The sequence below is a fragment of the Chenopodium quinoa genome, unplaced genomic scaffold (genome assembly GCF_001683475.1).
Source record: "Chenopodium quinoa cultivar QQ74 unplaced genomic scaffold, ASM168347v1, whole genome shotgun sequence".
NCBI classification, from domain to species: domain Eukaryota; kingdom Viridiplantae; phylum Streptophyta; class Magnoliopsida; order Caryophyllales; family Amaranthaceae; genus Chenopodium; species Chenopodium quinoa.
Window position 1 is genome coordinate 545,463 of NW_018742763.1, and position 24,360 is coordinate 569,822.

A 24,360-nucleotide genomic window follows, 5' to 3' on the forward strand; every position below is an offset into this window, starting at 1 on the left:
CACCCGAATGGGAGATGCTCTCTTTGACGAATTCACGCAATTGGGCGTCGTCGGCTGCCTGCTCATGTTGGAGCAGGCGGTTTAAAATATGTTCGGCCATTAGCCTTATGAATAGCTAAGAGCGGGCGGTTGCTCGGTTGTGCATTGCACAAATGGGACTTTTACAACATACGCTGGAAGTAAAGCATTCTTTCATTAATATACTCTATTTACAAAAATTTACAAGTCCTTAGAAGTAGTACTTTTTCAAGTTATCTACATTCCCGGTTCTGGCTAGCTGCCTGCCGTCTAGAGTTTCCAGGCGGTAGGTGCCGCCTCTAACTTCTTCAAAAATTTGGTAGGGGCCCTCCCAATTAGGAGTTAGCTTTCCTTGCCCATTTGCCCTACCGATTGCCTCCATTTTTCGTAACACAAAGTCCCCCACTTTGAGGGGTCGTTTGTGTACTCTTTTGTTGTAGGCCCTCGTCATTCTCAGTCGGTATATCTCATGACGCAAGGCGGCATTGCCCCTGTGCTCCGAGAGTGAATCCAATGCTAGACGCATGGCCTCCCAATTTGCCACTTCATCATAGAGCATTATTCGAAGTGTTGGCTCATAAAGTTCAATTGGCAAGACAACTTCAGTGACGTATGTCATGAGAGACGGGGTTTCACCGGTTGCCCCATTTTTAGTTGTTCTGATGGCCCATAGGACATGAGGCAACTCATCCGCCCATAGACCGCCAACCCTTTCAATTTTCTTCTTAACGCCGTCTGAGATGAGCTTATTGAAGGCTTCAACTTGGTCGTTTGCTTGGGGACGGCCGACTTATGCAAAACAATGTGAGATCCCTTGATCTCCCAACCAGCTCTTGAGAGTAGGTGTTTCAAATTGAGGGCCATTGTCAAAGACCATAGACATAGGTACCCTAGACTCGGTGATGATGTTCCTCCAAATGAAGGAGATGACATCCTTTGTCTTAATGCCCTTGACCACCTCTGCCTCAACCCATTTGGTGAAGTAATTTACAGCAACCAGGATACATCTCTGTCCGCCTATGGCAGGCGTATATGGACCCAGGATGTCCATGCCCCATTTTCCAAATGGAACCGGGCTGTAGATAGCCGTCAAATCAGTAGTCGGACGGTGTATGAGCTGGCCAAATTTTTGACACTTGTCACACTTCTTCACCATTTCCATGGCATCTGCCTCAAGAGTGGGCCAAAAGTAGCTTTGCCGCCTGGCCCTTTTTACTAGAGTCCTGCCGCCTATATGTGATGCACAAAAGCCCGAGTGCAAATCCTCTAGATCCTCTTTCCTCCGTTCAGGGGTAACACACTTCAGCAACGGCTGGAGCTAACCTTTCCTGAAGAGTTCCCTCTTGTAGATCTCAAAACTTGAGGCTAACTTTTTCAACGCTGCCGCTTCTGAAAGGGCATCCGGAAAAGTGTCGTCTGCCAAATAATCCCAGATGGCATCCATCCAGGTAGAGCTTCGGTCAAGAACTCCAATGGGATCATGTTCAATGCTTCGTTTTTCCATGAATTCCCAAAAGACTGACCTAGCCGCATCACAAGTGGCGGATGATGCTAACTTCGACAGTACATCCGCCTAATTATTTTCTGACCTGGGAACCTAACTTAGATGAAATTCGTCAAGTGTCCCGGCCTCATCTTTGACTACCTGCATATACTTGATCACAGCCGGATGGGTGGCCTCGTAGTCACCATGGTATTGGCTAACGATCAACTTAGATTCTGAGCAGGCGTCCACTTTTCCTGCCCCTGCTGCCTTACTCATGCGGATACCGGCTACTAGGGCCTCATACTCCGCCTTATTGTTAGAGGCTTGGAATTTGAACCGTAGTGCATATTCATATTGGTCCCCTTCCAGAGACTTGCAAATTACGCCTGCACCACAGCCATTCATAGTAGAGCTCCCATCTACATAAACCTTCCAGACCTAATCAACATTGTCCGGCTTAGCCGGCCTTGTCATTTCCACAATGAAGTCGGCGAACGCCTGACCCTTCACTGCCTTTCTTGGTTCGAAGATGATTTCCAGACTTTGCATTTCAATAGCCCACTTGAGCATTCTGCCGGATGACTCCAAGGTTGTCATTGGCCGCTTGAGGGGTTGGTCTGTGTAGACCACCACCGGATGTGCCAAGAAATATGGTTTCAACTTTTTGACTACCATGAGCAGGGCAAGGCAAAATTTTTCAACCAAGGGGTACCGCAGCTCAGCATTTCAAAGAACATGGCTAATGAAATAGACTGGGAGCTGTATGTCGTCTCTTTCAGCTAGGAGAACGGCACTGAGGACATGATCTGAGACGACCAAATACATATAGAGAACTTCTCCTGCTAGAGGGCTGACCAGCCGTGGCAATGAGTGAAGGTGCTCTATCAATTTCTGGAATGCCGCCTAAGCATTTCCCCCCCCCCCCATTCAAATATAGTCTTCTTCTTGATTTCTTAGAAGAAATAGAGGCACTTGTTGCCTGACCGGCTGAGGAATCTCCCTAATGCCGCCAGACAACCGGTAAGTTTTTAGACTTCCTTAACAGTGTGGGGTGACTTCATGTCAATCACCGCCTGTACCTTTTCTAGGTTAGCCTCTATCCCCCTTTGATCAATCAAGAATCCGAGAAACTTCCCAGACTCAAAACCAAAGACACACTTTTTGGGACTAAGCATTACCTTATGCCGCCTGCGACTGATGAAGGTTTCTCGGAGGTCAGCAAGGTGATCCGTCTGGAGCTTAGATTTGACTATCATGTCATCAATGTATGCCAATAAATTACTCCCAAATTAATTAATGAAGACCGTATCAATCATCCGTTGGAAGGTAGCAGGCGCATTCTTCAGCCCAAACGGCATCACCGTATAACAGAATAACCCTAGATCAGTGGCGAATCCGTCTTCTTTAAACATGCATGAAGCCTGAGTAGGCATCCATGAAGCTCATCAAGGCATGACCGGCTGGAGAGTCGACTAGGTTGTTGATCTTTGGAAGTGGAGAGCTATCCTTTAAACATGCCTTGTTCAGATCTGTGTAATTGACACACATCCGCCAGGTACCATCCGGCTTTTTGACAAGGACAACATTGGCTACCCAATCCGAGTAGTAGCATTGCCGAATGAACCCGACATCCAGTAGCTTCTTGACCTCGGCGGCTGCAACCTAAGACCTTTCCTCGCCATGGTTCCTTTTCTTTTGCCTACCCGGCTTCTTTTTTCGATCCACGACAAGTTTGTGGACAGCAAGATCCGGGCTGATGTCTGGCATCTCTTCACCTTCAAAGGCAAAAATGTCTTTGAATTCCTTTAGCAGTTGGTGCAAATCAACACCCAACTTGGCAAAAGAAACCGTCCCCACTTTCACGGTTCGTTCCGGACAGCTGTCATCTAGAACAATGTCAATATTTTCACCAGCCGGCTAGGGACGGAGATCATCTGATCGTTTCCCGATCAGTAATTGCTATTGCTTCTCTTTTTTTACGGCCACTAGGTGGTCCGCCTTTCTCTTTTTTCCGACTTCTTTGGGAGCAGACGCGGTTTCCTTGAAGTCATCAAGGTCGATGGGTTCCTCGCTTTGGCCGGCTGTGGCCACAGTAGACTTGACGTTTGAGAAATAACACTCTCTTGTCATCTTCTAATCCCCGTTCAACGTACCCACCGTTCCATCATCCCTCTCAAATCTTACCAGCATGAGGGATGGGATGATGACTGCCTTGGACTCATTGAGATTTAGACGGCCCAAAATCAGATTATAGGCGGTCAATTCCTCGACCACCAAGAACTTGACGACCATGTGTCGTCCTTCCCCCTTTACACGTAGCCGGATGGGTAGGTCAATCCTCCCCACCGGATGCACTACCCCTCCCCCAAAGCCAACTAAGGGGTGAGAGGCCTTGTACATGGTGCCAGGCTTGTACTGGAACTTCGCCAAGCACTGATAGCTTATAAGGTTAGACGAGCTCCCGGTATCAATAAGAATCCGGCCTACTCGCTGGTTGGCAACCTTGCATTCGATGACTATAGGGTCATCATGAGACCGCCTGACCTTACCCCGTTCCTTCTCAAAGATGAGGACTTCAAGGTAGGTGTCTTTTGAGGCCTGGCCCTCATCCACTAAGTTGACCAGCTTCCTGATATTGTCTTTGGTACCCCGGATGTTAGGACCCCCTCCCGCGAAACCACTTGCTATGGTGAAGATTTGCTCTTCATCAGTGTTAGAGCTCACAGCCAGCTTCTTGGAGTGTTGTCCATTGTTTGCTTTGGGGTTACCCTTAGACTTCACCATATAGGACTTCAAAGCCCCTCGTATCAGCCAGACGGTCCAGTAGCCGCCTGAGGCTATAGGAGCCATTGGTGTCCTGGCTGATATCCTCATGGATTTGACAGTACTTGCTCTTGTCCCGACTTTTGATGGGACTCTTCATTGCTGCCGGCTTTTCAATGGTAAAACGGTCTTTGATCTCCATGAGGATGGAGGAGTAGCCCTTTTTGAACTCGTACTTGGGGACGTACAGCTTTAACTTTCTCTTTTCCTTCTACGACAGCGGACCAAAATGGTCTGCCACCCATACTTCTTTTCTTTTCTTGCTCCCTTCGTTTTTAACGGGCTGAGCAGACCAGCTCTCCTTCCTATCGGACTTTTTAGGGTACGACGAGTGCTTGATGGCGCAGAGCTCCGTCGCCTGTATGTAGGCTTCGGCTTCCATCAACGCCTCTTAAAGGGTAGCAACCCTCTCTCTGACCAGGTTGACCCGTCCTTCAGACCCTTGAAGAAGTCTGTATAGGCAACTTCGTCAGACAACCCTTGGATCTGAATTCTCATCAGATTAAGCCGCCTAACATAGGACCTTTATCCTTCCTTGTCTTCCTGCTAAATAGCCCCCAAGTCGAGACTTTTCTTTTTGGCAGGGATGTTCATAGAGAAGTTGGACGCGAACAGATATGCTAACGTCTTGAAGTTGTTGATGCATCAAGGAGCTCACGTGCTGCTGATACAGCCAACAAGAAAGTAGCCGACTGTGAAATCCAAATCAAAAACCTTCAGGCTGACGTCAAAGCCTTGGGGGATGCTGACAAGGAGAACACCGAGCTGCGAGATGAGGTCAACCGGCTAAAGAATGAGTTGACCCAGACCCAGGCGGACCACAAGGAAAAGCTGACGGTTGAGCAGGACCGGCTGGTTACTGAGAATGAGCGCGACTGTGAAAGGCGCATGAAGATGGCCTGGTCAATGATCCATCCGGACACCGACTATGCCTTCTTTGACCTGCGGTACAGATACGCCACTGAGGTGTTAAAAGCCCAGGTTCTCGGAACCGAGAAGCTGGTGCCCTTTGAAGAGTGGGCCGGCATTCCAGCGGAGAAGGCGGAAGATTAGACGCCGGGTGGGGCTGACGAAGCCCAAGCCCAACAAACTTAAGAATCTCCTCCTTCCGGACAGGGCCGGCCGTTACATCAACAGCAGCATCAATAGCTTTATTTATTCCCTTCTTTATTTCTACTTCCGGCCTACGAGCCGTGTATTTTTAAGATGTATCTCTTTTCCCGGACATAGGTTCGGCTGACAATCTTTTACTTTTAATATATTTGTCGACTAAGGCGGTTTTTCCTTGATATTATTTGCTTTAATTTTTGCAATTTTTGCTCGTACAAATCTTTGTTTTTGCAATTTGATTCGATACATGCGGTATGCCGAATGCATTGGCTCTACCTGCCCCTGGACGGTTGTTTGCTTAAAATTATCCAAATCTAAGCAGGCAGCCGACCATACAAGCATCCGGACGAAAAGATAGACGGTCCTTGACCACAGTACAATTAGAATTATTCTAAGTTGGATTAGCAAAAATAAACCTAACCTAAACCTCCTAAAATGTAGTAGGGTAAGCTAGGGTCGATCCCACAAAGAACTGGATTATCAAATTATCACTTGTGAATGTTAGAAACCCCTGTGTTTTAAAGATGGACTTAAATGATCTAAAATATATACTATGGACTCGAAAACAAAATGAGTACGGAGAAATAACACTGAAAAAATTAAATTATCAAAATCAAGAATGACAATAGGGATCGGGAGATACAATATAGCATTGGAATATCGATTGATCATCGAATTATATAAATCATGTTTTTATCTCAATGTTAGCCGATGAACACAAACAAACATTCAACACTTCCCATAATTGCAAATAAACCAAACAAGCTCTTGGAGTATTGTCTAACTAACTAACAATCTAGAACAAGCTCTCTAGACTCGATTAATTAGAAGCATTAATAACTAGGAAGTAGCTAACTTAAGCCACAAATCTCACAAGCTCGGACTCGTGCAACTCAAAGGGTTGATAATCTTAAGCATTATAACAAGCTTCAGTCACCCATAAAACACCTAAGTGCTACTAAGGAATATTAATCAGGACAATTACGTATCACGAATCAATATTCTAGCAATTAAACTAGCAAACTATACAAAAGATGGTCGGTCTGTAATATAATATGACAGTTCATACCAATAAAACGGAATATCAATCTAATCAAGAAATAAACATACGACTCTCAAAGTACCCACATTCTTATTCTCACAACACAATAATCCAATGTATAATATATCTCCGTACCCGTATTAAATCTAGCCTGACATACTCAAAACTGAAATAATAACAACGGCAATTATATAAATTATAGTTCTAAAATAAGAGAATAACAATTAAACTAAAACCACCAATAAAATTATTCAACTAAATCTAAATAAAATTACTCTAAACCACCTAATCTAGTAAAACAATGAAATAACGAAAACAAAAAATAACTAATAAATTGTATAACCTTACTGAACCAGGATGCTACTAATTGAAATTCAACATGCAAAGAACTTTAAGTCAAACATTGAATTCAATTTACGAATACTACAATGGAGATTGGAAGAAAGCCACGAACAGTACTCCAATTATATCAATAATGTTGCTGCTACTTCGTCTTCACCATTATTCTTTTCAACCCCGAAACTTTCGTAACAATTTTCTTATTTTTTTCCGCTGAATTCGCTGCCCAGCAATTTCTTCCCCTTCTCTGTAATTCGCTGCCCCCCGAAAAATACGGAACTCCCAAAACTAAAAGATAAGGAAATTCGTTTCTGATTCCTCTCCGTAGCTCCGAGTATTTCGCTCCAATAATTATCTGATTTTTTATCTTTTTCTTCTCTACGCTGATATTTGATACCCACAAGAGTATGGAGATGAACTCTTCACTGCTGCTTTTTTATTTGTGTTGGCTGAGTGACATGTTTGTGTACCTCAAGGCCCACGTGGCAATTTGCACTCAAACATCATTGGGCTTAATATATGTGACTTACTTTAGTCTTGTGAGCTATGCTTCTTTTGATCCGAGTAGTGGTCAAATGTATTTTGCTACCATAATCTTCTTCCTACAGACAATAAGAATAAATTAGTAGTTACTCGTGTCTAAATAAGAAAATTACGTAATATACCTTTAATTAATCAAATACCAATATAAAATCAAGAGTTTAATAAATATAAATATTATTTTTTTTTTTTGCCCTATCAAACTCCCCCAAGCTATAGTTTTGCTTGTCCTCAAGCAAAGACATGAAATTACAAAGAAGTTAGACTCTTGATATAACAGTATGCAACCTTACATGTTACAAATACTCCACTCTTGCTCAATTACAACTTCAAGCCAAGTATATTGACACATCAAAACCAGCTAAGCATTCTGTAATAATCACTCTACTTTTCTCAATAACAACGTCAAGTCAAGTATGTATGCAGGGGGAAAATCATTTTTATGATTACCAAATCAATTACCAACTCTTAAAACAATTACAGCCTACCTTCCATCAACAATGTAGTGGAGTAAATCAAGATCCTTAGGACTTGAATCAAGGATAAAACAGGGCCAAGGTAAGTGAGGTTTTGGAGAACCTTTCGGAATGTGGTAAAAAGGATTAAGATTAGCAGAGCAAAATATACAAAACCACAACCACAACATAAGAACTCATATCACAGGCCCTTCCAACTTCATGAATTTATTTATTTATTTACTTTTTTTTTTTTTTTTTAATGTGTTTCATGACTCTTGTTTCATGACTCTTAATGTCAAGTATCTGTCAAGCAACCCATTTAGCAAGCTTTCAACCAGTGACTCCCGGTCCAATTGGCCCAAGGCACTAGGTTTTAAGATACCCCTACAGATTTACTAACTCGAGTTACTCAATCACGATACATAAAACATCACACGTACTGATATGGTTTTTTTTTTTTTTTTTACCCATACATTGGTACGTAGAGCCTTTAACATGAAACTTTTAAAAATATAAACTTCACCACCAATTTACATCATTACCACAACGATAATCCAATTCACCCTTTGACATGCTCTACTAATCTTATAGGTAAGTATTTCATGTTTCAGACATTTTGCAAGAAAAGTAGGTCTATAAAGCTCAAATTGGGTTTAACGATGAATCATGGCATGGGTAAGCTTTTTGGCTTATATAGTGTAAAACTTTGATGCCTAACTCATTTCTTTCTTTTTACTCCACCACAAGCTGATTTCCACCAGGCTAGCTATTGTTTACGGAATCTTTTTTTTTTTTTTTTTTTTTTTTTTTTTTTTTTTTTTTTTTTTTTTTTTTTTTTTACATACATACAAGTCTATCAGCCTAAGTTAAGCATTGTAGAGTGAATGTACTGTTCATATGCAAAGCACTGGCTAAATTTCATTGTCAGACTCAATACCATACCATACCCAGTGACATACCAAGAGACCGCAAGAGACCGAATATAATGCATTCCCCCCAAGCTTAATTCACACATTGCCCTCAATGTGTGACTGTAAAAAAAATAAGGGGATAAAAATAGAAAGAGACAAGGAAACGAGCTCACCGGATGAGTTAAATATTGTAGGGTACTAACTGTGTAACCAGCCTGATGGCATCCCCCCAAGCTTGGACTTGCTCACGAAGTCTTGCTGTGAACACATTGGAGATGCTCAACCACCCATTCAATCTTATGATGTCAGATAATCTGGCAGCAAATGTATGTGCTCCCTTAAATGTGTCCGGGTGAAGTTGCTTGGATGAGTGACTGTATATCTAACCTGATGGTATCCCCCAAGCTTGAATATTTTTATATTTTCTTGCTGCAAACATTTTCGGATATAAGCAGGTGTTGTTTCAGTGCAGCTTTAACTCCACCATTGTGTCCAGCCAATCCCACTGTCCTGCAACAACTGATACCAGATAAAAACAGAATTAGTTTCCTGAATATTATAGGGGGCTTACAAAATAGGAGCAAACGAAATATCTGAGCTGTTTTTTTTTTTTTTTTTTGGAGAAAACAAAGTAAAAGAAAATTATCAGAAAAAAAAAAAATTCTAAATTTGGGCTGCCTCCCAAGAGCGCTTTATTTATCGCCGTTAGCTCGACGTCTTCCAGCATACTAGTCTTCATAATGTGGAGCTTCTAGCTCCACCACTTCAAGGTTCCGGACTTGATAACCCTCATAGTAAGGCTTTAGTCGATGACCGTTCACCTTGAATTCCTTCTCCGTCTCCTCACTACGAATCTCAACCGCACCATGGTCATATACCTTGGTAATAATAAAGGGGCCTACCCATCGAGAACGGAGTTTTCTAGGAAAGAGTTTGAGTCGAGAATGATATAGGAGAACTTTCTGCCCAACTATAAATGCCTTTCGTGTGATACGCTGATCATGGAATGCCTTACTCTTCTCCTTGTACATTCTTGCATTCTCGAAAGCATCATTCCGAATTTCCTCCAGTTCTTGCAATTGAAGTTTCCTGTGCTCACCCGCTGCATCCATTTCCATATTGCATTGTTTCACGGCCCAAAAGGCACTCTGTTCCAATTCTACCGGAAGGTGGCAAGGTTTACCAAACACGAGCATGTAAGGAGACATCCCGATCGGAGTTTTATACGCTGTTCTGTACGCCCACAGAGCATCGTTGAGGCGGAGACTCCAATCTTTTCTGTTTGGATTCACAGTCTTCTCTAGAATGGACTTGATTTCTCAATTGGAAACTTCTGCCTGTCCTTTTGTTTGTGGGTGATATGCAGTGGACACTCGATGAAACACATTATACTTCTTCAAGAGAGCTCCTATAGTCTTATTATAGAAGTGTGTCCCCTTGTCGTTGATGATGGCTCTTGGGAATCCGTATTTAGCAAAAATATTTGATTTCAAAAATTCTGCAACAACTTTAGAATCATCAGTACGGGTGGCTATAGCTTCCAACCATTTTGAGACATAATCGACAGCAAGCAAAATAAATTGAAAACCAAAAGAAGAGGGGAAGGGTCCCATGAAATCCATACCCCAAACGTCGAAGATTTCACATATTAAGATAGGAGTTTGAGGCATCTCATTCCTAGGACCTAGTCTACCTGTTCTTTGACAACTATCACATGCCTTACAGATTTCGTATGCATCTTTAAATATGGATGGCCAGTAGAATCCACTCTCTAAAACCTTGCGTGCGGTTCTCTTTGGTCCAAAATGTCCCCCACATGCATAAGAATGGCAGAAAGTTAGTCTAGAAAGAATTTCAGAATCAGGTACGCACCTTCTGATCAGTTGATCAGCACAGTATTTCCAGAGGTATGGGTCATCCCATATGTAGTATCTTGCTATACTTCGCATCCGGTCCTTCTGTGCTTTGGTGTAGCTGGCTGGAAAATTCCCTGATACTAGAAAATTCTCCAAATCAGCATACCACGGAGTTCCTGAGTTCAAGGCATGAAGTTGCTCATCGGGGAACTCTTCATTGATTAGGGCTTTACCTTCATCAGCTTTAATAACTAACCTGCTCAAATGATCAGCAACACTATTGTCAGAAGCTTTTTTATCTTTTATTTCAACATTAAATTGTTGAAGCAATAATATCCAACGTATTAGCCTAGGTTTGGATACATCTTTTGACCACAGATATTTTAGCGCTGCATGGTCAGTAAACACAACAATTTTAGTACCCAATAAATAAGACCTGAATTTGTCTAAAGCAAAAACTACAGCTAAAAGTTCTTTCTCAGTTGTAGTATAATTAGCTTGAGCTGCATCCAAAGTCCTTGAGGCATAGTAGATGGCATGGGGAACTTTTCCAACTCGCTGTCCTAGCACTGCCCCTACAGCATAATTAGAAGCGTCGCACATCAGCTCGAACGGAAGCTCCCAGTTAGGAGGTTGTAGAACAGGAGCAGTGACCAACTTGTCTTTCAGCTTATCAAATGCTTGTTTACAGGCCTCATCAAAATGGAACTCCACATCTTTTTGGAGTAGTCTGCATAGTGGTTGTGCAATCTTCGAAAAGCCTTCAATAAACCTTCGATAGAAACCTGCATGGCCAAGAAAAGATCGAACTTCCCGCACAGAGGCGGGGTAAGGCAGAGAAGAAATAAGATCTATTTTAGCTTTATCAACTTTTATTCCTTCAGACGACACAATATGGCCTAAAACTATACCTTGTTGAACATGAAATGACATTTTTTAGAATTAAGCACAAGGTTAGTTTCAAGACAACGTTTAAGAACCAAAGGTAGGTGTTCTAAGCAACTATTAAAAGAATCACCATGCACAGTGAAATCATCCATGAAAACTTCTATGAAATTTTCAAGATAATCTGAAAAGATGCTTACCATACATCTCTGAAAAGTTGCTAGAGCATTGCACAGTTCAAATGGCATACGACGATACGCAAATGTGCCATACGGGCATGTGAACGTCGTTTTCTCTTGATACTCCAGAGCTATAGGTACCTGCACATAACCTGAATATCCGTCAAGAAAACAGTATTAAGCATGACCAGCAAGACGTTCTACCATTTGATCAATAAAGGGTAAGGGAAAATGATCTTTTCGAGTCATAGAATTAAGTTTTCTGTAATCTACACAAACTCTCCACCCATTTTGTACTCGGGTGGGAACCATTTCTCCCTTATCGTTTTCCACCACTGTGACTCCTGACTTTTTTGGGACCACTTGCAAGGGACTGACCCAAGGGCTATCTGATATAGGGTATATCACCCCTACTTCAAGAAGCTTCATTACTTCTTTCTTCACCACTTCCATCATAGGTGGATTAAGTCGTCGCTACACTTGTCTCACAGGTTTAGCTCCCTCTTCTAATAAGATTCTGTGCTGACACATAGAAGGATTAATTCCTTTTATATCAGCAAACGTCCACCCTAGATCTGTTTTATGCTCCTTCAGAACTTGCACCAGCTTTTTCTCTTGATTCGGAGTTAGATTACTCACGATTATGACTGGTAGAGTGTCATTTTCTCCCAAAAATGCATACTTGAGATGGTCTGGCAGTGGCTTCAGTTCCACTTCAGGGGCCTGTACAATAGAAGGCAGAAGTCTGTTAGATGTGACAGGTAACTGCATAAAACGATTTGTATACCTTCCTTGCTTATTTGGAAGCACTTCTAAAGAAGAGAAAGCTTCCTTGATCTCATCTTCAAGCTCAAAATGTTCCTGCAAGTCAGTATATTTCTCTTTTTCCACAAGTTCAGTCAAAACAATATCTAATCCATCATGACCAGAGAGAAAAAATACTTGCTCAGTTAGTGCATCAATGACGTCTATACTAGAAACAGATTCACAATCAGAGGGATATCTCATGGCATCAAATAAATTAAACCGGATAACCTCCCCATCGAATTCCATGGTCAACACCCCATTGTAAACATCAATTTTAGTTCTGGATGTTTTCAAAAAAGGTCTTCCTAATAATATAGGTGCTGCACTAGGGGATTCGTCATTTAGCATATCTAAAACATAAAAGTCAGCAGGAAATACCAGTTCATTCACTTGCACTAAAACATCCTCAACTACTCCTAGAGGGTATGTATTAGAACGGTCAGCAAGCTGAATAATCACTCGAGTGTCTTTCAAAGGTCCTAAGTTCAGAGCTTTATAGATATATAAAGGCATGACATTAATAGAAGCTCCTAAATCTAGCATGCATTTATCGTATCTCGTGTTACCTATTTTACAAGGTATAGTAAAAATACCTGGATCCTTGCACTTTGGAGGAACTTTCCTCTGTAAAACAGCAGACACATTCTCACTTACACTGACCTTTTCATCTCCACTCAATCTCCTCTTGTTAGTGCACAACTCCTTCAAGAACTTTGCATACCGCGGCACTTGTCTTATAGCTTCTAGTAGAGGTATGTTCACCTCAACCTTGTGAAAAATGTCTAGGGTCTCTTTCTCCTTTTCATGCTCTTTCTTCTTATTCTTAGATGATAACCTGCTAGGAAATGGAACAGAAGAAGAAAACTGATTAGTATTATGAAAAACAACATCACTTACCTTAGTGGGCTACTTATCTTGCTCTGGAACAATAGTCTCCTGTTCCTCTTGGTGTTCTGCTGGCCCTTCAGTCTTTTTCGCTGGAACCTCTAATTCCTTGCCACTTCTAAGGGATATTGCACTCGCGTTCTCCTTTGGATTTCTCTCTGGTTGACTCGGAAGCTTGTTAGAGTTCTGAGCTTGGAGCTTTCCCACCGTGTTAGCTAACTGAGAAACTTGTTTCTCCAAGTTCTTTAGACCACTTCTTGTCTCTTGCTGAAAATGCAAAGTGTTGTCAGCCATTTCCTTCACAATATCTTCCAGAGACATGCTACCAGATTGTGGCTGGGAAACTTGCTGATTTTGAGGTCGCAGCTGATATTGTGGTTGCTGATGAAACCCAGGTGGAGGATTTGAAGCTTGCTGTTGCTGGAAAGCTGGTGGTCTGAGGTTAGAGTTGCCTGCCTGCTGCTAAGCATTACCATATCTCAGATTTGGATGATCTCTACAACCCGGATTATAAGTCTGAGCGAATGGATCATAACGTCTTTGCTGCCCCTGACCACCACCAATAGAATTCACTTCTTCTTCTTGCATAGTAGGGCACATATCAGTTGGATGTCCTACCATTGAACAAAGGCCACATACTTTTTCTTGCCCTTTTTCGATCATTACTCGCTCCACTAAGGAAGTGAGTTTTTCTACTTGTTGTTGTTCAAGGTTAGAACTCACCACTTCATTAACTTGACATACAAAAGTAAATCTGATATTTCGACCTCCTCGATACTGAGAATTTGCAGCCATGTTTGCAATCAGCTTCTTTGCCTCAGCGGGTGTTTTGTCAACCAGTGCTCCACCACTTGCTGCATCAACTAGATTCCTGTCTGTCTCCCTGAGTCCTTCATAAAAGTACTATATTAATAATTTCTCACTGATCTGATGGTTTAGGCAACTATCACATAGTTTCTTGAAACGTTCCCAGTACTCATGAAGTGTCTCTGCATCGTCCTGTCGAATTCCACATATTTCTTTCCTGATATTGCTATCAAAGATGTTGGAAAATATCTTTCTGCGAATACTTTTAGCATTTGATCCCATGTTGTGATGGTTCCAGCAAGTACTTCAAATAACCACTCCTTGGCAGCATCAGACAAGGCAAAAGGAAATGCCTTCAACTTGAGTTGGTCGAGGGTGACCCTTGCCGGTTTCATCCCCGCACATGCTATGTGAAATTCCTTCAAAAATCTACTAGCCTCATTCATGTGAATTGAACCCAAGGAGTTAGTATTACGGAAACCTGAAAATGTGGGAAGAGCTCTAATCAGCCCAGGCTTGATCTCAATTTCTGCCTCATTGTCTACTATGCACAACAAATTTGGATCAAACGTTAGAGCTGCAAGCTGCTTTAGTGTTTGATCACCCATCTCAAAAATATGCTCACCCTCCTCGTCCGAAGATGTACTTTCACTGTGAGGTAACGAAATATGACGAGCTTGCTCCAGTATATGAGCACGAGTCCTTTTTGCTACAGGAAGAGTAGAAAAAGGATGAATTATAAGTCCCTGGTTCCTTGCCGCAAAATTTCTCAATCTTTGATGTTTCAAATTTCTGTCACACATACAAGAACAAGGAACTAAGTGACAAGTTAGTAAGAACAGTTAGAAAAACACAAGAAATAATAAAATAAAACGCCGATTCCCCGGCAACGGCGCCAAAATTTGGTACGACTGTCGCGTGTCTACCAAAAATAAACCTAACCAAAACCTCCTAAAATGTAGTAGGGTAAGCTAGGGTCGATCCCATAAAGAACTGGATTATCAAATTATCACTTATGAATGTTAGAAACCCCTGTTTTTAAAGATGGACTTAAATGATCTAAAATATAGACTATGGACTCGAAAACAAAATGAGTACGGAGAAATAAAACTGACAAAATTAAATTATCAAAATCAAGAATGACAAAATAGGGATCGGGAGATACAATATAGCATTGGAATATCGATTGATCATCGAATTATATAAATCATGTTTTTATCTCAATGTTAGCCGATGAACACAAACAAACATTCAACACTTCCCATAATTGCAAATAAACCAAACAAGCTCTTGGAGTATTGTCTAACTAACTAACAATCTAGAACAAGCTCTCTAGACTCGATTAAGTAGCAGCATTAATAACTAGGAAGTAGCTAACTTAAGCCACAAATCTCACAAGCTCGGACTCGTGCAACTCAAAGGGTTGATAATCTTAAGCATTATAACAAGCTTTAGTCACCCATCAAACATCTAAGTGCTACTAAGGAATATTAATTAGGACAATTACGTATCACGAATCAATATTCTAGCAATTAAACTAGCAAACTATACTAAAGATGGTCGGTCTGTAATATAATATAACAATTCATACCAATAAAACGGAATATCAATCTAATCAAATAAACATAAGACTCTCAAAGTACCCACATTCTTATTCTCACAACACAATAATCCAATGTATAATATATCTCCGTACCCGTATTAAATCTAGCCTGACATACTCAAAACTGAAATAATAACAACGGCAATTATATAAATCATAGTTCTAAAATAAGAGAATAACAATTAAACTGAAACCACCAATAAAATTATTCAACTAAATCTAAATAAAATTACTCTAAACCACCTAATCTAGTAAAACAATGAAATAACGAAAACAAAAAATAACTAATAAATTGTATAACCTTACTGAACCAGGATGCTACTAATTGAAATTCAACATGCAAAGAACTTTAAGTCAAACATTGAATTCAATTTACCAATACTACAATGGAGATTGGAAGAAAGCCACGAACAGTACTCCAATTATATCAATAATGTTGCTGCTACTTCGTCTTCACCATTATTCTTTTCAACCCCGAAACTTTCGTAACAATTTTCTGGTTTTTTTCCGCTGAATTCGCTGCCCAGCAATTTCTCCCCCTTCTCTGTAATTCGTTGCCCCCCGGAAAATACGGAACTCCCGAAACCGAAAGATAAGAAAATTCGTTTCTGATTCCTCTCCGTAGCTCCGAGTATTTCACTCCAATAATTATCTGATTTTTTATCTTTTTCTTCTCTACGCTGATATTTGATACCCACAAGAGTATTGAGATGAACTCTTCACTGCTGCTTTTTTATTTGTGTTGGCTGAGTGACATGTTGGTGTACCTCAAGGCCCACGTGGCAATTTGCACTCAAACATCATTGGGCTTAATATATGTGACTTACTTTAGTCTTGTGAGCTATGCTTCTTTTGATCCGAGCAGTGGTCAAATGTATTTAGCTACCATAATCTTCTTCCTATAGACAATAAGAATAAATAGTAGTTACTCGTGTCTAAATAAGAAAATTACGTAATATATCTTTAATTAATCAAATACCAATATAAAATCAAGAGTTTAATAAATATAAATATTATTTTTTTACGGCCCTATTAGTTCCTCGCCTTTGCCGACTGCGACCACAGTAGGCTTGACGTCTAAGAAATAACACTCTCTTGCCATTGTCTGATCCCCGTTTAGGGAACCCACCGTTCCATCATCCCTCTCAAGTTTTACCAGCATGAGGGATAGGATGATAACTACCTTGGACTCATTGAGGGTTGGCGGCCCAAAATCAGATTATAGGCAGTCAATTCCTCGACCACCAAGAACTTGACGACCATGTGCCGTTCTTCCCCCTTTACACGTAGCCGGATAGGTAGGTCAATCCTCCCCACCGGATGCACTACCCCTCCCCCAAAGCCAACTAAGGGGTGAGAGGCCTTGTATATGGTGCCAGGCTTGTACTTGAGCGTCGCCAAGCACTGATAGCTTATAAGGTCAGACGAGCTCCCGGTATCAATAAGAATCCGGCCTACTCGCTGGTTGGCAACCTTGCATTCGATGACTATAGGGTCATCATGAGGCCGTCTAACCTTGCCCCAATCCTCCTTAGAGATGAGGACCTCAGGGGAGGTGTCTTTCGACGCGTGGCCCTCATTCACTGAGTTAACCACCTTCCTAATATTGTCCTTGGTACCCCGGATGGTAGGACCCCCTCTCGCGAAACCACTTGCTATGGTGAAGATTTCCTCTTCATTAGTGTTAGAGCTCACAGCCGGCTTCTTAGACGGTTGTCCATTGTTTGCTTTGGGGTTACCCTTGGAATTCACCATAAAGGACTTCAAAGCCCCTTCATCAGCCAGACAGTCCAGTAGCCGCTTGAGGCTATATCAGCCATTGGTGTCGTGGCTGATATCCTCATGGAATTGACAGTACTTGCTCTTGTCCCGACTTTTGATGGGACTCTTCATTGCTGCCGGTTTTTCAATGGTCAACCGATCTTTGATCTCCATGAGGATGGAGGAGAAGTCCTTGTTGAACTCGTACTTGGGGACGTACGGCTTCAACTCTCTCTTTTTCTTCTACGACGGTTGACCAGAATGGTCCGTCGCCCATACTTCTTTTCTTTTCTTGCTCTATTCTTTTTTAGTCGGCTGAGCAGACCAGCTCTCCTTCCTGTCGGAATTTTTAGGGTTTGACGAGTGCTTGATGGCACAGAGCTCCGTCGCCTGTATGTAGGCTTCGGCTTCCATCAACGCCTCTTGGAGGGTAGCAACCCTCTTTCTGACCAGGTCGAACTTAAAGGCCGACCCGTCCTTCAGACCCTTGAAGAAGTCTGTATAGGCTACTTCGTCAAACAGCCCTTGGATCTGAATTCTCATCAGATTGAACTGCCTGACATAGGACCTTAGCCCTTCCTTGTCTCCCTGCTGAATAGCCCCTAAGTCGAGACTTGTCTTTTTGGCAGGGATGTTCATGGAGAAGTTGGACGCGAACAGGTATGCTAACTGTTTAGGGTAAAAATTACCCATGACAAATGGACCAATCCGGACCTGCCACGTGTCCACCACGTGGGCCAATCAGCGTCCGCCACTTGTCACCCTAAGAGGTCCAACATGGACTAATCAGGCCACGCCACGTGGCCTCCCATATGCCAAATAGGCAAAATGGCCACCAAGGCCCAAAGTCCGAGAGAAGCCCAATTTGCCCTTGTTAACTTAAACCTAGGATTGGCACGCTTCTCAAGACTATAAATACTTAATTAATCCTCATTAAAGGGGATTCAGCAATTGATGACTCTCACCTAGAGAAGTCTAAACACATTGATCACTCCTCCCCTAGAGGAACCAGATCTCCCACCTTTACTTTCCGCATTTATTACTCCTCAAACAAGTACTAACTTGACCGTTGGAGGCGGAGCTCCCACCACAAGGAGTCTCCGTTGTTTTGCAGGTACAGGCGCAAGGATACCAGTCCCGGAATTGTAACTCTCCCGCAGGACATCAGAAAACCCCGAAACATTTTGGCGCCGTCTGTGGGGAGAGTACTTTCGAGATGGATTCACAGTCTGTACCAGTTCTAAGTGAGAAGCGTCCCATGGACGACCCCCTAGTTCAGTCGGACCAGGGCACTGACAATGAAATCGATGTCGAGACTCGCACGGCCCCTGACGAGACTCTCAGAGCTCGACGCACTCGTCCCACCGAAAGGAGGGTACGAGAGGACTGCCTGGCTGGATCTAGTAAACCAACCGGCCAGCCGCTTGATCGTCAACAGGCGGTCGAGGGATCTGCCCCCATCACCAGAAACGAACTTATGACCTTCATGAATAGTTTCAAGGGGGAGATCCAGGAGCTTATCAACAAAAGGGCGACTGATCCACCAAAGGAACAGTCGGCCAGAAGCCCATCCCAGTCTGGGAGGAAGAAGCCTGTAAAGGATCGAGAGGCGACCCCCTACCCTAGACCTAGGGAGAGGCAGACGCCATTGATCGATTTGACTAAGTATCACTTCCCCTCACCAGGAAAGTGGAAGCCTATTTGGCATGTTCATCCATATGGGTCAAAGAAGACATACTTTGATGCTCGAATGATAATCGAGCAAAAGAAAAATCAACAACTGTCGAAGTTGGCCTCAACATCCGACTTCCAAGACAGTCCCCGGAATTCCTCAATGAGGTGTTCCAAGTCATGTTATGAGGACCGGACGGGAGGCACCCCCTCTCGCTTGAGATCTTGAGATCGTACGTGTCCCATGCTTAGACAGGGAGCACCATAAGCAGACGGCCAGGTCTAAACCACCCCCAATTGGAGTTACATGCGCCTAGCATGACACTTAATGGGTATAGCCGGCAAGATAGCAGCCTCCCGACATTCGGCCCGGCAGCCAAGTACTACAAGCGTCATACGGCCGAATGCCAAGAGTCGTATGGATAGGTTTGTAAGCTATTGTTATCAAGTCATTATTACTCATTTTTATTAATCATTATTATGATTGTAAAAAAAAAAAAGAAAGAAAAAAGAGGGAGCCGCCTAACTTACTAATTCTATGGAAAAACTCCACTTAAAGCCTTAGGTGGCAATCCACTACACAATTAAAAGCCTCTCATTTTGTACATTAAAGAGAGGTGTCAAAGAAGTGGAGCCCTTGGGATTTGACGCCTGTTTGCATTAGCTTATCAAGGCCACAATCAAGTTAATTTTTTATTTATGAGGCGGCATTTAGCCTAGCCCCTCATGATTATAACAAACAGCGGGCAGCTTCACAAATGGAAAATCGCCGGCATGCTCCACATGTAAAGATCAAGCTAAGTGATTCTTGGGAGTATTCAGGGAGTCGGCCCTCCATGAGTGTTCAACCAATGTAATGTGTCTAGCAAGCCACTAATAGAGCTCTCGGCAACGAATGGACAAGCATAATAGGCAACCGTATATCAAGGAAACCCGGTAGTACTGCTTGAGTGGTTGACCAGCTGCGCTAATAGGAGCAGCACATATAGGTGTTTGCAATGCTAATATCGGCTGATTGTATACAAGTTAAGCCACGAAGCAGCCAGATGGTATATTGAATACATAGCATGTATTTGCCACTAGCAAACGTGCATTGAACTTGGCTGTGTTGGGATGATATAAACAACCGGCATAAGTCCGAATGATTTCAGAGCAGGCGGCCTCAAAATAACCGAGACGCTAATGCTCCTCTTTGATACAGCCGGCCCAAGCATTTCAAAAATAGGCGGCCAAATGCCGAGTTCGAGGCGAGAAACCGAGCCACACTTGAGAATTGAGAATAATCGTGCGGCACATCAAGCATTCGGCCCTTTAAGAGCAAAGCACCATGTGAGTCGACTGTACGAGGCCCTGTTTCAAGGAGAAACAGGCGGCACCTACCCAGCAAAAACAACCGCAACTACATAGCATCCAAAATCAACACGCGGTTGGTTCAATACAATCGGCTCTATAATCATTCAACGACAGCCGAGAGAATTATTTTAAAATAAAGTGCTTATCTCATACTATCAGCTAGCCTAAAAGAAGGATACCGGCCATTAAAACCATTCGCAAAGAACGAAGCGGCATTCGCAACCATTGATTATTAAAAGCATAGCTAAGCTCAAGTTCTTATAACCATGGAAGCAGCCGGCCTGCTCCTCATGTAAGTTCAGGCTATGTGATTCTTGAATTTCGAAGGGTCATGGTCGAGTAAATTCAGGCTATGTAAGTTCAGACTACGAGTTTTGTGCTTGGACTGAGCAGGGGCTTGAGTAGGCGGCACTAGCCCTCATCCCAGCCAAAACATCGTTCAGCCATATTTTACCCTAAACATTTGTTGTCCATAAAAGAGTGCCGGCTGTTTCGAGCCATTCGAGTCTTGATTTAACGCTTGTATGTGTTTGAGATGAGAGCCATCAAGCTCTCGCTTACAAGTTTCAATAGCGGAGAGCCGTATGTTTGATAGACTCCTTGCTGAGTAGAAAACTGAAGATGAATTAGAAACACAAGCGGCATAATAAGCCACCTGTGAATATGCAAGCTATATACAAGTGGCTCGGCAATCGACATCATACAACAGGCGGCATGCCAAATGATTATTGAAAACACCCCCTCGTATCTTGGTGCTATGAGAGAGCCAGCTCTCTTTGATCAACCACCAAAGGAGACCGGCACCATGCTTGGCCGGATGTGAAGCTTGAGCAGGCGGCATGTAAAGCGTTGTAGCTCAAGCAGCCGGCCTCAAAACCTAAAGAGTAGTCGATTGCTTGTTCATTGCAAGCATGTGTGGGGCTTGACGCCTTGCATATCGTATAAAACCTGCCGCATGATTATTCAGGAAGTCTCATCTTATGTGTGAGTTGTCACCATAAGCACATTATCATTATTATGATTGCAAGTAAAAAAAAAAAAAAAAAAGGAAAAAATTGCCTAGGGTTAGTAAAACCGGCTGTTTAGGCGGCACCCTATTGAAGACCGTCTCCCTTCTGTTTAGGCGGCACCTTACTGAAGACCGTCCTCCACTTATTTGTGTGACAATCTATCAAGCAAGAGAGGCGGCATGAATAGTAGCCGACCCCCTATACAATGAAGTCTCGTAGCTATGAAAGCAGCCGACTCTCATTAATAACACCATCCTTTATGGAAGGGAACTAGGTGATCCATCTGCTCTAACACTTGAAATGATTTCAATACTTGATACTGATTCAGAGGGGCATGCCACTTGTACCTTTACAGTTGGCTACTCTCCATTGAGTATTTTACTTTTATCTACAGAGGGGCATGCCGCCTGTACCTTTACAGTCGGCTACTCTCCATTGAGTATTTTACTCTTTATCTTCAAAGGGGCATGCCGCCTGTACCTTTATGGTCGGCTACTCTCCATTGGTTATTTTACTCCACCAGAGGGGCATGCCGTCTAGACATACAGTCGACCACTCTCCATAGAAGAGGGACGGTTGTTTCCAAAACAGACAACCACCCCCTTATACTTAGCTAAAAAAGATTAGGGCCAGGCCGACCATGTGCCTAAACAAGCGGTTGCCCTCTTCTTACTTAGCACCTACATTCGCCAAGAACTAACCAAGGCCACAGGCCCGATGATCAGCCCAGGCGCCAGGCCGACTGATCCTCCCTTAAAATTAAACTAATACGACATGTCCCAACATAATAGCAGGCGTCCGGCGGCATCCCTCCGGATGAAATTCATCGCAGAGAGCAGCTCCCTTTTGGGTGGAACATTGCTCTATAAACTAAGTACACGGAACCTAGACGACTGTCCCCAAGGACAACCACGTAGCCGTTTTTGAGACAAGGATAACTCTATCACTAACCAAACCAGTGGTAGCAGTTGACATCTGAGTCGGATGACCCCCTGTATTACTTGGGATAAATGCAGGGGGTACCTCTTGAGTTAATAGCCAACAAACATTGGCGAATCAAAAGGTTCAGCCGGCCTCCGCCGCCTGGTACCTCTACTACTCAAGCTAGAGTGTGACGGAGACTGAGTAACTCCCATGTTAACTCATAGTCACTCTCTCAAACTTAGTATGGAGCCTAAAAGGTATGAGTCGCCCGCCTGTTTTTAGCAAACAGGGGCTCTCAACCAGTACTCCTGCTAGGTTAACAACCTTTGAGTTAATAGCCAAGAAAAACTTTGCGAATCAAGGGGACTATCCGGCCCCCGCCGCCTGGCTTCCCTACTACTCAAACAAAAGAGGCCAACGGCCGAATAATGTTAAATGCTTACCCCTTGTGCAATAGTTGACAGTCCACCTGATCAGGGGCTATCTGCATAGTGGGGCAAAGAATCGGCATCTGTCTAGTTCGACGGCAATCATTATTATGATTGATTAACTTTGAAAATGTCATACCGCCCAAGGTATCAAAATTTTCTAAGTTAATCAAGTCCATCTCCCATTAGAACTAGACAAGATGCCGACCTAGCAAAGCTTCGAGGGTCTAACTTTCGAAAGGAGCAATCCCTCCTGGAAAGAGAAATTACTCCTTCCGAGGGCAAATGTTTAGGGTAAAAATTACCCATGACAAATGGACCAATCCGGACCTGCCACGTGTCCACCACGTGGGCCAATCAGCGTCCGCCACTTGTCACCCTAAGAGGTCCAACATGGACTAATCAGCCCACGCCACGTGGCCTCCCATATGCCAAATAGGCAAAATGGCCACCAAGGCCCAAAGTCCGAGAGAAGCCCAATTTGCCCTTGTTAACTTAAACCTAGGATTGGCACGCTTCTCAAGACTATAAATACTTAATTAATCCTCATTAAAGGGGATTCAGCAATTGATGACTCTCACCTAGAGAAGTCTAAACACATTGATCACTCCTCCCCTAGAGGAACCAGATCTCCCACCTTTACTTTCCGCATTTATTACTCCTCAAACAAGTACTAACTTGACCGTTGGAGGCGGAGCTCCCACCACAAGGAGTCTCCGTTGTTTTGCAGGTACAGGCGCAAGGATACCAGTCCCGGAATTGTAACTCTCCCGCAGGACATCAGAAAACCCCGAAACACTAACGTCTTGAAGTTGTTGATGCATCCGGGTGGCAGGTTGCCAAACCATCGTTGGGATAAGCTCTTCAATGTTGCTAGGAAGCATCGGCACCAGACGGCATCATCCAACCCCTGTAAGTACATAAGGTTGGTTTAAGCCATGAGGTGGTCTTCTGGGTTGGTGGTACCGTCATAGGTACCAACCAACACGTTCTTAACCTTGGCCAGCTGAGCCACCTCAGTTATCTCCCTGGAGAACGCCGACGGCTGTTCTCCTAGGTTCAGCAGCCGGAGCTGCCAGTCCATGGGTTGGACCTGGTGTGCCGCTTGACCCCCAAAGAGGGTCGGCTGCATGTATGGTTATCCATACGGCATGTACGGTTGTTGAGGCACATACGGAGCCGGTTGGATAATCTGAGGGCCAGTACGTACGGACATGCCGCGTGACTGACTCTCTCGGTTTGTTTCCGAATACTTCATTGAAGTATTCCGGAAATTGTCTGGGTGAGTCGACGTTAAGGACAACTCAAACATTTGTTGACTTCTCATCTCCTGGGTGAACATCCGGGCGTCTGAGTAAGTCTTTTTTGACCCATCCGGCTGAATTTGCCGGATGACCTTCCTTTGCCCTGATTCAGGGAAACAAAGTTTGGATAGGTCGATCATGGGCCCGTCCGCCCCTTTTG

The 24,360-nt window shown here is 43.2% G+C and overlaps 1 protein-coding gene across 1 annotated transcript; it reads right to left on the reverse strand.

Moving 5' to 3' along the window:
- Positions 1 to 12,121: 12,121 nt before the first annotated feature.
- Positions 12,122 to 13,660, reverse strand: LOC110724373. Its single transcript, XM_021903791.1, has 2 exons — positions 13,365 to 13,660; positions 12,122 to 13,289 (listed from the first exon to the last, which is right to left on the reverse strand). The coding sequence occupies exons 1-2, from the start codon at positions 13,658 to 13,660 to the stop codon at positions 12,122 to 12,124; spliced, it is 1,464 nt and encodes a 487-aa protein (XP_021759483.1).
- Positions 13,661 to 24,360: the final 10,700 nt, after the last annotated feature.